The 15313-nt window shown below is 36.6% G+C and overlaps 1 protein-coding gene across 3 annotated transcripts in view; it reads right to left on the bottom strand.

Annotated features, from left to right (window-relative positions):
- Window positions 1-973: 973 nt before the first annotated feature.
- The window catches only part of PNPLA8 (patatin like phospholipase domain containing 8), a 56387-nt gene continuing 42047 nt past the window's right edge, over window positions 974-15313 (bottom strand). For 2 of the 3 annotated variants that reach the window (XM_005886669.3, XM_070369598.1), the window contains exons 9-10: window positions 12609-12804; window positions 974-8786 (exon numbers count right to left, since the gene is read on the bottom strand). In XM_005886669.3, coding sequence (XP_005886731.2) covers window positions 8512-8786; window positions 12609-12804 — 471 coding nt within the window. In that variant the 3' untranslated portion in view covers window positions 974-8511. The remainder of the gene's footprint in view (window positions 8787-12608; window positions 12805-15313) is intronic. The other variant, XM_005886668.3, reaches the window with a different exon arrangement.

The raw sequence follows: 15313 nt of genomic DNA, 5'->3' as shown, positions 1-15313 counted from the left end.
TCTGAAAGGGAGCGATATTGGTATTTTGGGTGGAAGAGTTCATTGAGAGGTTGACCTGTCCATTGTATATGTAACATTTACCGTCTCTGACTCCTGGGAGACTAAAGGGCAGTAGTTCCCCCGACAATCTCCCCTCACTGTCTCAGATTTTCAAATCCTTCCAGGGAGAAGGGTAATACCACTCCTAGTAGATAACCACTGTGGTATACAAGGACTCAGAAAGTATTCACACAATTAGATGTTAGAATTATACTTCACTGATTAAACTTAAGAGTTTACAGATTCAGTTTAGTAAACAGGATCTGAAATCTCTTCACAACGTTTCACAAAATGACATTCTAGGGAAGACGTATAGAAGAATCATGGTTTAGAAAATGGGTTCATCTGCCACTTCCTAGCCGGGATATCTTGGGAAACATTTTCTTACTAAAGGATAATTATGCTAGTCACTTCACAGGCTTACATGTGAGTATTAAATGTGTTAAATAATACATGCAACCTGCTTAGCTCAGCTCCTGGAACTTAGCAAACACTCAAATGTCATGGCTGTAATACATAAAGGGAGCAAAGAGGAAATTTATGCATTTAATAGCTGTCATTCACAAGGAGCACAAATCTGTCAGAATAACACACATTGGATGAACAAAGGTAAATTATGGCAGCATTAAAAATAACTAAAAAATAAATCAAGTGGCCAATTTCTGCTACTAGAAATGTCTTATCTGTTGTCCTGCTAACTGGTAAAAGAAAACTAAAAAAGTGTACACTTTCATAAACTCACAAAGCCTGAGATGAGCTTTCATGTTAATTGTTTTTAATTATTTTAATTGGAGGCTAATTACAATACTGTGGTGTCCATACATTGTCATGCATCAGCCACAGGTGTACATGTGTCCCCCATCCTGAAGCTCCCCTCCTTTCTCCCTCCCCACCCCATCCCTCTGGGTTATCCCAGTGCACCAACCAGCTTTGAGTGCTCTGTTTCATGCATCGAACTTGGACTGATCTATTTCACATATACACGTTTCAAAGCTATTCTCTCAAATCACCCCACCCTCACCTTCTCCCACAGAGTCTAAAGTTTGTTTTTATATCTGCGTCTCTTCTATCTTGCATAGAAGATCGTCACCATCTTTCTAAATTCCATATATATGCACTAATACACTGTATTGATGTTTTTCTTTCTGACTTACTTCATTCTGTATAATAGGCTCCAGTTTCATCCACCTCATCAGAACTGACTCAAATGCATTCTTTTTAATAGCTGAGTAATATTCCATTGTGTATATGTACCACATCTTCCTTATCCATTTGTCTGTAGATGGACATCTAGGTTGCTTCCATGTCCTAGCTATTGTAAACAGTGCTGAGATGAACATTGGGGTACACATGTCTCTTTCAATTCTGGTTTCCTCGGTGTGTATGCCCAGCAGTGGGATTACTGGGCTGTATGGCAGTTTTGTTTTTTAAGGAATCTCCACTGTTCTCCATAGTGGCTGTACTAGTTTGCATTCCCACCAACAGTGTGAGAGGGTTCCCTTTTCTCCGCACCCTCTCCAGCATTTATAGTTTGTAGTCTTTTTGATAGACTTTTTGAGTCTGACAGGCATGAGGTGGTACCTCATTGTGGTTTTGATTTGCATTTCTCTGATGAGTGATGTTGAGCATCTTTTCATGCGTTTGTTAGCCATCTGTATGTCTTCTTTGGAGAAATGTTTGTTTAGTTCTCTGGCCCATTTTTTGATTGGGTTGTTTATTTTTCAGGTATTGAGATGCATGAGCTGTTTGTATATTTTGAGATTGACAGTTGCTTTGTTTGCTTTTATTTTCTCCCATTCTGAGGGCTGTCTTTTCATCTTCCTTGTATTTTTCTTCATTGTGCAAAAGCTTTTAAGTTTAATTAGGTCTCATTTAGTTTTGCTTTTATTCCCATTACTCTGGGAGTTGGGTCATAGAGGATCTTGCTGTGATTTATGTCAGAGAGTGTTTTGCCTATGTTTTCCTCTAGGAGTTTTATAGTTTCTGGTCTTACATTTTGATCTTTAATCCATTTTGAGTTTATTTTTGTGTATGGTGTTATAAAGTGTTCTAGTTTCATTACAGGTGGTTGACCAGTTTACCCAGCATCACTTGTTAAAGAGATTGTCTTTTCTCCATTGTATATTTTTGCCTCCTTTGTCAAAGGTAAGGTGTCCAAAGGTGAATGGATTTATCTCTGAGCTTTCTATTTTGTTCCTTTGTTTTATACTTCTGTCTTTGTGCCAGTACCATTAAGTCTTGATGACTGTAGCTTTGTAGTATAGTCTTAAGTCAGGCAGGTTGATTCCTCCAGTTCCATTTTTCTTTCTCAAGACTGCTTTGGCTATTCGAGGATTTTTGTATTTCCATACAAATTGTGAAATTATTTGTTCTAGTTCTGTGAAAAATACTGTTGGTAGCTTGATAGGAATTGCACTGAATCTATAGATTGTTTTGGGTAGTATACTCATTTTCACTATATTGATTCTTCCAATCCATGAACATGGTATATATCTCCGTCTATTTGTGTCATCTTTGATTTCTTTCATCAGTGTTTTATAGTTTTCTATATATAGGTCTTTTGTTTCTTTAGGTAGATTTATTCATAAGTATTTTATTCTTTTTGTTGCAATGGTGACTGAGATTTTTTTCCTTAATTTCTCTGTTTTCTCAGTGTATAGGAATGCAAGGGATTTCTGTGTATTAATTTTATATCCTGCACATGTTGATTGTTTTGAGCCACTGTTTAAATTCATCACTGGCTCCTGTTCTAACTAAATACATTTCAGGAACTTCTACACTTGAGAGCTTGTAATTGCTTAGCCTATGTAAAAGGATTTTCTTTCATTAGTTAATATCAACACAGAAATCTACAATGAAGAAATATGAAAAGGAAAGGAAGCTAACTCCTTAACTCTAAATCTAATGAATATCTTAAGCATCTACTGCACTGATCTTCTCTAAAGTAGTTTATAATTCCTGTTTTTACTGATTGAGACTAAACACTAATCCAACTCATTTAATCAGAAATAAATTAAAAATATTTTACATAAGAATAAGGAAAGACAAAATGTTAAAATCTAACTCAGTAACTTACCAGTTACTGAGCGCCTGCAACAATAAAATATCATCTAATTCAGAATTAGATCTGATCTTTCTCAATCAATATTATTTCCAGAGATTTAAATCCCTTACACCAGTTAATTCTGTATAAGAATTAACTGCAATATTTAGTATATATACATATTGCCATACAATGGGAATTGTACACTTAAAAATACTTAGAAATAAATTCTACAAAAGGTGTACAGGATATATACACTGACAACTACAAAACACTACTTAGAAAAAAATTTTTTAATCTAAATAAAATGGAGATAGTCCATGTTCATTGTATACTTCAAAGGACAGACACAATTGATCAATACTGTTAATATGTCCATTCCCTCAGCTTAATACATTCAAAGCAATCCCTATCAGAATTTCAGCTGTGTGTGCGTGTGTGTATACATGTGCTCTAACAAAATGATTCTAAAATTTATGTGAAAATGCAAATGGACTAGAAAAAACAAAATAAGTTTGAAAAAGCGTAAGTTGAAAGAATTCTACCGTCTGATTTTCAAACTTACATATAGCTATAGTAACAGGACACTATGGTACTAGTAGAAAATTAACATATAGGTCAATGGGACAGAAAAGAGAGTCTAGAAATCAACCCACAAATATAAGGATAGCAGATTTCTGATAAAAGAACAAAGACAAATCAGTGGTGAAAGGATTTTTCTTAAACAAATGACGCTGGTGGTGGTGGTGGTGGTGGTGGTGTAGTCACTAAGTTGCGTCCGACTCTTAAAACCCCATGTACTGTAGCCTGTCAGGCTCCTCTGTCCATGGGATTCTCCAAGCAAGAATACTGGAGTGGGTTGCCATTTCCTTCTCCAGGGGATCTTCTCAACCTGGTGGCTCAGAGGTAAAGAATCCGCCTGCAATGTGGGAGACCTGTGTTTGATCCCTGGATATGGAAGATCCCCTTGGAGAAGGGAATGGCACCCCACTCCAGTATTCTTGCCTGGAAAATTCCACAGAGGAGCCTGGCGGGCTATAGTCTAGGGCATCACAAATAAACGGACATGACTGAGCGACTAACAAATGATGCTGGCACAACTATTATCCTTATGCAAAAGAGAGAAAGAGAGATTTGACCCTTATTCACACCATATAGGTTTCCCAGGTGGCTCAGTGGTAAGGAATCCGCCTGCCAATGCAGGAGACATGGGTTCCATCCCTGGGTCAGGAAGATACCCTGGAGAAGGAAATGTCAACCCACTCCAGTATTCCTACCTGGAGAATTCCATGGATAGAGGAGCCTGGTGGGCTACAGTTTCCACAGGGTTGTAAAGAGTTGGACATGACTGAGTGACTGAACACACATGCACATATCATATACAAAATTAACTCAAAAGAATAAATTGATAACCTGACCATCAAAATTAAAAACTCATATGCATACTTAAAAGACACTACTGAAAATATGAAAAGGCAAGCCACTCACTGGGAGATACATATTATCTGGCAAGAGACTTGCATCTAGAATATAAAGAACTTTTGCACAACTCAATAACAAGAAAATAAACTATTTAAAAATGGGCAAAAGAGTTGAATGGATATTTCATCAAAGAAGACATACAAATAACTAATAAATACCTCAAAAGATACTCAACATCAATAGCTACTGGAAGTGTTAGTCACTCCGTCGTGTCCGAATCTTTGCAACCCCATGGACTGTAATGAGAAAGAGCCAACTACTGTTATGCTACAGCCTGGAAAAATCTCAGCAACATGCTAAGTGAAAAGAAAACAGATGCAAAAGATTATATACTATTTGATCCCATTTATAGGAAATATCCAGAAACAGTAACTCTACACAGACAGAAAGCACATCACTGGTTGTCTGGAGCAGAGGACAGGAGTAGGCAATGGCTATAAACAAGCATGAGGCAAGAAACAAGCATGAGGCAAGATCTGTGGATGATGGCATTGCTCTAAAACTGGACTATTTGATGGTTGCACAACTCTATAAATCTACTACAAAGTGCTGAACACTTGCAGTGGATAGCTTTTTTGGTATGGAAATTACACCTCAATCAAGCTATAAAAAATGGAGGAGAAAAAGATACTTCACGTGAAAGCAGGAATGATCCAATATGGGTGATGTAAAGGGTGGAGTCAATCTTGAAACAAAGATGTCAGTTAATAAATATTTGCACAATCAATAATAAAATTTGAACCTGGCTACTTCCCTGGTGGCTCAGAGGTTAAAGCGTCTGCCTGAAATGCAGGAGACCTGGGTTTGATCCCTGGGTCAGGAAGATCCCCTGGAGAAGGAAATGGCAACCCACTCCAGTACTCTTGCCTGCAGAATCCCATGGAGGGAGGAGCCTGGTAGGCTACAGTCCATGGGGTCGCAAAGAGTCGGACACAAACTGAGTGACTTCACTTTCACTTGAGAGAAACAAAAAGTTCAAAACGTTTATGATTTTTCTCTTTACCTCACTTTTAACTTTTTTTTTTTTTGGCATGTGTGACCTTAGTTCCTAAAATCCTCTGTAGTAAAGTGCTAGAAATATGGAGTTTTAACCACTGGACTGCAAGGGAAGCCTCTTAAAAAGTTACTTTTTTTTTTTTTTGTTATTATTAGGAATAATAGTAACAGTACCTCTTCCACAGGGATATAAATATAATGAGATAGTGGACATAAAGCTTTCAGCATAGTCTTTGGCATGTAAGTGCTAGATATTAGCTAGTAATAATCATAAAAATACTCACATTTCCTCTATAGATGTGAAAACACTTTAAACACATTTATGTTTCTCTACTTTCAGAGCTATGAAATTTCCCTTACGGTAAAAATGGAACTTTACTGGTTTATCTGTAAAACTACTGACAGTAGATACATTTTGGATTTTCAATCATTTTTCAAAATATAGCCACCTGCAAGGGACACATTGCTGTATTTTTAAAAAATCAAAATAATTTTAAGAATGAGATATATTTATTAGCATGAATGAAAACTAGTTGATTTAAATAAATTAATCAAGAAGCATAAACTGTGTGCCAAAGACATCAGTTAAATCTTACGAGAATAAGTGATATGAATGAATAAGCAGGAATATCCTAATTTCTTCTCTTTTAACTCATTTGATCACTGTTTACTTTTATAAATTATCACAGAATTATTGCATTGGAAGGAACCTAATTAGGCCATTATCTATCTTTAAAACATTCTTCTCATAAAGAACTGATCGTACTTTAAAAACAGTCGAATAAAGAACCCATAACCTACCTGGTAGTGTGTCTTCATATTTCAGGAGAGTATCCTTTTCTTCTGTTCTTTTCTGAAAAGAAATCCACTCTGCTTTTGGACAAAGCAAAGCACTGGCTTCATTGTAAAGTGAAGGTTATCTCGGGTGAATGACACAATTCTTCAGATAATCAGTTTCAAGTACAAATGGGGACAACTGAAAATGGGTGCACCACCCAACTGGTGTACCTTCTGTTGGTGAGAAAAGCAGAAGCAGCAAGGACAGAGACAGGGACATGGAAACTCTAGTGGTCCCAGTCCTTCAGTCATTAGCAGATTTACTCCAAGTGAAAGGAGAAGGCAGTGGTCAAAAACTGCTGGGCAGGACGCGGGGGTTGTGTCCCCTCAGACTGCATGCTCAGTATTCCTGACTTCCCTGCCTCTCAGAAGGTTCCTTTGTCACCTACCCTCTCCTGGATAAAGTATGGCATGGGAGAGGGAGAGGTGCAGAGTGTAATTATAACCCCGGCCAGGCTCTCTCCACCGTAGCCTATACACAACTCTGCCCAAGGCACCATTTTTAATAATGGACATCAGCAGCAGCAAGTACAGAAGTGAAATATTACCAGCACAGCACTGATCACACAAATAAGAACAGAATTATCCAAAAAAGACTGAGCTACAATTTTTATTTTCTATATTTTTAAAGTAATTGATGAGTTGGATAATTTGTTACATTTTTTTTTCTGAAACAGAGAATTCTTTGCTTCTTTGAAAAGAGCAGATATTTTACCTCTGTAGGACTGAAAATTCATTTTCACATCTCTTCTAATCTTTTGCTTCTACAATTGTAGAATTTTCTTTCCAGTTGCCCTAAGAGTAAATAAAATTTTACAGCTAGCTCTTCCCACTTTCCCAGAATAAAATATCTGAAGCCCAGAGAGGTTATCCACCCTCCTCCAAGTCAAAACAGAAGGACTGTGCATCGCAGCCCAAATTAGCATCCAGACTCTCAGCTCCCCCGGCATCTGTGAACCATGCCTCACTGGCTCTATGCAGCACTGATGCAAAGACACAGTAATGGGTTTAGCTCCAGTTTATGTAGAGAAAGCAAAGGACACTCACCTCTTTTCATTTTCCTTGACAAATCTAAACATGGTAAAGGATTTACATGGCACATAGATAACACAACAAAGATGAATTTGGTTAGCATAAACAATGATGCAAGTTGCTGTATATGTTATTAATCTCTGTGAAGTCTAGATGGTTAAAGGAGTTAAGATAAAACAAGCCTAACATTTTTTTAAAGCATTCTGTTGACAAAGCTACAAAGAGATGACAGGCTACATTATAAATAGTAAATAATTTAAAAATGACATCAGCCTTTTAACAGATTATTTCAACAGTTTAGTTTTTGCTAATGATGGGGTATTTCCTCAGTAAATTCAAATAATTAATTTTATATGAGTGAATGATAAGCTAGAGCTAGAAAATTGACACACAGCATTATCTTGAAATTTTAGGGGGGAAAAGTGGTTGACTGGAACTTCACCTATCTTTCGGAACCAAACAACGTTGAAATAAACATATTTGGGATAGAAAACGGTATCTGGCTCTTTCATATTTCAAATGTAAAAGTCCTTTGATAGAGAGAATTTCATTTTTTTTCTGCATCTGTTTAGATCACATGACAATCGTGGGAGGCAACATTTGGATCATAGAATGTAGCTATCAAAAACCTAAGTAATGTTTAAAGTAATAAAGAAGAAATTAGTTTTTCCACATGAAAGAAAATCAATGATTAAATAAATTTAACATGATTATGGTGACTAAAGTAAAAATACCAAGTATAATGTGATAGTTTTCAGTTCTTGTTTGGCACATATATTAATAAATTTTCAAACATCAAACAATACAACATCGATATGTACTAAAACCAACTAGTATAGTACAGTAAGATTCCTAAAGCACAGTTAATTATTAACATCATAAAAACCTAATTTCCATATGAATTGTGTAACCAAGTACACTCTCTCTGTACTGTGCAAGCTGGTCCAAACACTGTCTTTTCAGGATTCCCCAGAATTCAAGAGCATTTTGATGATAAATCATGCTGAACCCCACGATTCCTTATTGAATTCTGTGGACCTTCTCAACAGGCATTCAGTTAGGAGACTACACGCACACACTCATCACAATTTTGAAAAGAATGGAAGGCCTTCATACATGTCAGTTTTTAGTTTTATCCAATCATTAATTTTCTGCAGAGTTGTTTTTTCTTGACTTAATATTTTTGCAAGTTTTTTCATTTTTTCTTCATTTCTTTCTATGTACTTCAACCCTTCCAACTGCAGCTGATTCAGCTTTTCATTTCGACTTTCATCTAGAGGTATGTTTTCACACATAACAGGATTAAATCTAAAATAGGTGTCAGGAGGTAATAGACCATCAAGCATTACATGGACTTCTGTTAAAACAAAGAGAGGACAGAGCGAATTAAAAAATCAAGTTATTCTGCAATGATCTAATTTTATTTAAATTACCCTATTTTAGGCAAATCAGAAAGCCTTGCTTATTTTTCACATTCTAGCTAATTAACGGCAGAAGTAAAGAATTCATAATATTGAATATAATTATGAAATGAAATTCAATTCCTGATATATACCATATAATTCTGTTAAATTAGGATCCCAGCTCCAGGACTCTTCTGTTTTCGGTCATACTGTTAGCCACTGCTGAGATGCCTTTTCAACCTTCCTTTTGTTGTTTTTTAATTTCCTGAGATCATCTTTATTAAGGTATAATTTATATACAGTAAGGTTAATAAATTTTAAATGTCTAAACTGCCAGGTTTTGACAATGGTATACACTTGTTTGATCACAACCACCATGACACAGAATATTGTCCATCACCCCAGAAGCTTCTTCATGCCTCTTTATGGTTGATTCCTCCCGTATCTTTTGCCTTTTCTAGAATTTCATATAAACAAACTTACAAATATATATATAGCTCTTCTGTGTCTGGTTATTGTTTCTACTCAGAAAAATGCTTTTGAAATGCATGTTGCGGTATGGATCAATAATTTCTTCCTTTTTATTGCTAAGTAGTAATTCAGTGTAGGGATATTACACAATTTGTTCTCTCTGGTCTGGGTCTGCTTCTCTTCAGTTTTCAGCTATTAGAAATAATCCTAAATCATTTTGTGGATATATGGTTCTATTTTTCCTGCATAAATACTCATGGATGAAACTGCTTGCTCATATGGTAAAAGTTTAATTATCTTATTAAGAACAACAACACTCTTTTCCAAATGGTTGCACCATTCTGCATATCAACCATTAGGATTATCTGAGTCCCACTGTTCTTTATCTTTGCGAAGACTTGTTATTGTTGGTCTTATTTTTAATCATTTTAGAAGGTGTGTACTGGTATCTTGTGGTTTTAATATTCATTTCCCTAATGACTAATAATGGAGAAGGCAATGTCAACCCACTCCAGTACCCTTGCCTGGAAAACCCCATGGATGGAGGAGCCTGGTAGGCTATGGTCCATGGGGTTGCTAAGAGTCGGACACGACTGAGAGACTTCACTTTCACTTTTCACTTGCATGCATTGGAGAAGGAAATGGCAAACCCCTCCAGTTTTTGCCTGGAGAATCCCAGGGATGGAGAAGCCTGGTGGGCTGCTGTCTATGGGGTCGCACAGAGTCAGACACGACTGAAGCGACTTAGCAGCAATGACTACTAATGAAAAATCTTTCATGTACTTATCAGTCCCCTGTATATCTTCTTCAGTGAAGCGTCTGTTCATTTTTTTCCATTGATTTTTTGTTTTGTTTTCATCTCTATATATTCCTTATATGAAATATTGGAAGTATTTTCTATATGTTTTGCATCTGATTGTACATTTGGTTCTGATGATGGACATATTTTACTAATATTTGACTTCAGCAGATAGCTTGTCTCTTATTAAAAGTGTCTTTTGAAGAACAAAATTTATAACTTAATGAAGTCTAATTTATCTATTTTTCCTCTTATGTACTATCAAAGACTCTTTACCTAACCCAACGTCATTAAGATTTTCTCCAGGGTATTTTAGAAGATTTGCAGTTTTAACTCTTATATTTAGATCTATGATCCATTTCAAGTTAGTTTTTATATATGGTGTCAAGGGTCAAGGTTCAGTTTTTTAAATACAGTTATCTAATTGTCCTGGTACTATTTGTTGAAAAGATTATCCTTTCCTCTGAGTTACCTTTGTCAAAAATCTTTTGAGCACACATGTCTGGATCAATTTCTGCATTATTAGGTACCACTGATCTAATGCAAACACCACCCTTGCTTAACTGTAGTTTTGCAGCCTCGAAGTCAGGGGGTCTAAGTCCTCTAATTTTGTTCTTTTAGAAAATTGTTTTGGTTACTCTAGGTCCTTTGCATACCCATATGAATTTTACAGTCATCATGTTAATCTCTACCCCACAGAAAGTCCGTTTTGACTTCTCTAGCAGTTGCATGAAGTCTAAAACCAATCTGTGGTTTGCCAGCATAACAATACTGACATTTTGAATTCATGAGCACAGTTATCAATTACTTAGGCCTGCTTTAATTTCTCTCAGTAATGTTTTGTACTTTTTACCATCAGGTCTTGCATATAACTTTCAAAGGCAACTGCTGTTTTTATACATCAATAACCATCTAATACCAGCAATTACAAGTTTCACTCTAATTCTTCATTAACTAGAGTGTATGTGCACAAAGGCAGTATATTTCATATTTCTTAAACATTTCAAGTGAGCCAATAATGTGGTTTGCACAAGGTATACATAAAAGTATCATGAGACTGGGTAATCAAAGCTATCTTTTTCTAAGAAGACTGCTTATGGTAAGAATATTTATTGATTCCATAACAAAATTGTAGATAGTGAAAAATTCAGAATGTCACTTTTTCTTGGGTTCAAAGTGAAAGTGAAGTTGCTCAGTCGTGTCCGACTCTTTGCGACCCCATGGGCTGTAGCCTACCAGGTTCCTCCATCCATGGGATTTTCCAGGCAAGAATATTGGAGTGGGGTGCCCCTTCCTTCTCCAGGAGATCTTCCTGACCCAGTGATTGAACCCAGGTCTCCCGCATTGTAGGCAGACGCTTTACCGTCTGAGCCACCAGGGAAGTTTCTTGGGTTATCATTTAATAAATAAACGTTCTTAGTGGGAAGTTTAAGATGCTCATATAGGCTGATGACTCAGTCAGGAATAAGATAACAGAGAGAGAATAAGATTCAGAAGCAAGGGGCTGTTAAGTGGGAACAATTCTTTTTTACAAATTTAATAACAGATTTCATGTAGGACTTAAAAATAATATAGTAAAATAAGAAGCTCTAGACCTCAAAGGCCAAAATTAGAAAGTCAACAAATACTGACTGCCTACTATGTGCCAGGCATTGTAGTCAACACAGTTAGCTGGGTAAGTTTCTGCTTACATTCTGGTGGGATACAGAGATTAGAAAGTGAACAGAAAAGGGCTCTCAGGGAAAGTGACGTCTGAGCAGAGACCAGAATGAGGTTAAGGGAGGGACTCGAGCACATACTGATATGTGGGTAAGGCCTTACAAACAGAAGACAGATATCTGAGGCAGGGCCTTCTTAGGAAGTTGAGGAACAGCAAGAATTCAAGTGTAGCTGGACACACTTTACAGAGGGGACACAGCTTGAGAGAAGGGGAAGAGATGCATTCAAAGGCTAGGTCTTCCAAGGCCTGGTGAATTTCAGTTAATGAGGCTTTGGGGTTTTGTTCTAAGTGTGATGGGAAGCCTAGAGGGTTTGGAACCAGATAAAGACATGACGCAATTTACATTTTAAAGGATCACTTGGGCTTTATTACGAAGGCTAGATTACAGGGGCAGCCAGAGTGGAAGTAAGGACTTATTCTGATTTGCCTCCATGTTATTAAATAATCCAGAAGTACTCTGATTCTCTCCGTGTTATCCTGTGTTTATCTGAACCAACCTCTTTTTTCTTTTTCTTAAGAGTCTCCAACCAAGCCTTTGTGCTACTCCTGCCTCAGCTACTTCTCCAACTGTAAGGAGGCAAAGGTACCACTAGCTCCCACACAGAGAAGCTGCTACTGTAGAAATGAGTGAGGAGAAAGAGAAATGACAAAGACCTGCTCCCATGTGCTTCCTAAGCCTGCAATACAGACATAACAATGTACTTTTTGCAGTGAGCATCAGCACAGTCTACCAAAAACCGAATTCTAAAGGCAAAGTACATTAAGACAGCAAATAAACAGACTAACCTTCTGTGTCTGTAGCGCTGTTGATGACGTTGGACAGTTTGGTTTTTAGGCTCGTGTACGTCACGTTGTTTCTCACATCACTCTCGTAACGCCCAGTGCCCAGGGATACTATACACTCTAAGGGGACGTCTGGCCAAAGACATTTACACTCGTGCATTGCTAATGCGGAAGGGTTATTCAGGAGCAAACCTCCATCCTGCAAAATGTAAGTCAAACAAATATAGGAAGTAAATTTGAAGTGAAATTCTTTTTTACAAACGTGAAAACAAATTACATTTTCCACAGTTTGAAATGTACTCAATTAGGAAAACTGAACTACGTAATAAATTTAACAAATGATTTAAAAACAAGAGATTCCTTTAAAGTGAATTTATTTTATAAACTACAGCTACAAAAGAAGTCATATGAAAATTCACTGGCTCCACTGGCTTTATTAAACTTTCCTTTACTATTACGGAGGTTCTTTTTGAACTTTGGATTGCTCTGAATATTTTGTTCAAAATTACTCAAATGAACAGAATTACTTTTAAAGGTTTTTATTCTTGTTTAGTGGTTAATAGAGTCTATATAAAATCTAGCAAAAGAATTGTGGTTTTACCAAATAAATAAAGACCAGATCTTTCACGAATCCAATAAAACCAAATTGATTAAAGCAATTTAAGTTGAAATTTTATTAACAATACAATTTCAAAGTATCAATTTCATTTACTGCAGATATAACCTAAACAAAGTAGGCAAGCTTTATATTTCTAAGCATTATCAATAATCTACATTATTTTGAAGAATCCACAAGGAAAGAAAATAATTTTCTAAAAGTTTATAGCTGTTCAAAATTGAGTAGATATATCATGTGAGGTTTGCCAGGAATGGGATAAAACGAATGATACCCATACCATACTCCACTTCTAATTCAGCAGAAAGCTATTTCTTTCATTAAATTATTTTTATCTTCAATTCTATATTTATACTCTGCAACTTCTAATCATTTGGCTATTTTAGATGAAACATTTCATTATCATAAAAACTATGAAGAAGGATAGTTCCATTGGACATGAAACAACAGACTGCTTTCAAATTGGGAAAGGAGTATGTCAAGGTTGTAATTGTTACCCTGCTTATTTAACTTATATGCAGAGCACATCACGTGAAATGCTGGGCTGTATGAAGCACAAGCTAGAATCAAGATTGCCAGGAGAAAAAACAATAACCTCAGATACACAGATGATACCACCCTTATGGAATAAAACAAAGAAAAACTAAAGAGCCTCCTGATGAAAATGAAAGAGGAGAGTAAAAAAGTTGCCTTAAAACTCAACATTCAGAAAACTAAGATCATGGCATCATGATCCCATCATTTCCTGGCAAACGGATGGGGAAACAATGGAAACAGGGAGTTTATTTTTTGGGGCTCCAAAATCACCACACATGGTGACTGCAGACATGAAATTAAAAGACACTTGCTTCTTGGAAGAAAAGCCGTGACCAACCTAGACTGCATATTAAGAAGCAGAGACATTACTTTGCCAACAAAGGTCCATCTAGTCAAAACTATGGTCTTTCTAGTAGTCATGTATGGATGTGAGAGAGGGACTATAAAGAAAGCTGAGCGCCAAAAAACTGATTCTTTTGAACTGTGGTGTTGGAGAAGACTCTTGAGAGTCCCTTGGACTGCAGGGAGATCAAACCAGTCAATCCTAAAGGAAATCAGTTCTGAATATTCACTGGAAGGACTGATGCTGAAACTCCAATACTTTGGCCACCTGATGAGAAGAACTGACCCACTGGAAAAGACCGATGCTGGGAAAGATTGAAAGTAGAAGGAGAAGGGGATGACAGAGGATGAGATGGTTGGATGGCACCACTGACTTAATGGACGTGAGTTTGAGCAAGCTCTGGGAGTTGGTGATGGACAGGGAAGCCTGGTGTGCTGCAGTCCAAGGGGTTGCAAAGAGTCAGACATGACTGAGTGACTGAACTGATAAAGAAGGATTAAGAAAAGAGAAAAAGGGGAGAAAAGAAGGGCAAACAAGGTTTAGCAAGAAGAGATAATAATGAAATTAATCCCCCATCAAAAGTTGCCAAGTTTTAGATGGTTTTAATAGCTTGCTTCAAAATTAAAATTTCTGTTCCTTAAACTTTACCTGATTTCCATCCAAAATAGTGCAGAAGCTGATATTTTTGGTATTCACTTCAGCCCAGTGGCAAGGCATACCACCCCTTAAGCCATTTACAGAGTTACTAGCCCACCCTTGTTAGATGAGAGCCTACTCGTGTTAGATGCCTTTTCTATCGGCAAGTCATTAGGCTAATGTAATGTTTATGGCATCTCCTGAAGCCTTTCCACCCACAGTATTCATATACTCACATTTACTTATTTATTGTGTACTTCATGTTTATCAGCCACTGCTTATTCTAAGCGCTGAGGTAAAACAGACTTGAAAAATAAACTTGTTAAGTAAATTGATACTTATCTTTTAGAGGTACACAGGATTGTGTTTTAACTGTATTACATCATGCATGTGCTTCTTAAAAAGCCTAATATCTGGATACTTTTTACTGCTTTTAATGTATATTTAATCATTTCACATCATAAATCAGAATTTATACTGGAAAATAACCGATGGACCATACAAATGAATGTCTCTTAATCAACTCATGTTTAGTTTTTTTTTTTTTTTTTTTTAATTTTGGCCATGCAGCAAGGC

This window comes from Bos mutus, chromosome 4 (assembly GCF_027580195.1).
Source record: "Bos mutus isolate GX-2022 chromosome 4, NWIPB_WYAK_1.1, whole genome shotgun sequence".
In the NCBI taxonomy this organism is placed as follows: domain Eukaryota; kingdom Metazoa; phylum Chordata; class Mammalia; order Artiodactyla; family Bovidae; genus Bos; species Bos mutus.
Note: the sequence above shows the minus strand (reverse complement) of the source record. Positions and strands in the feature narration are given on the sequence as shown.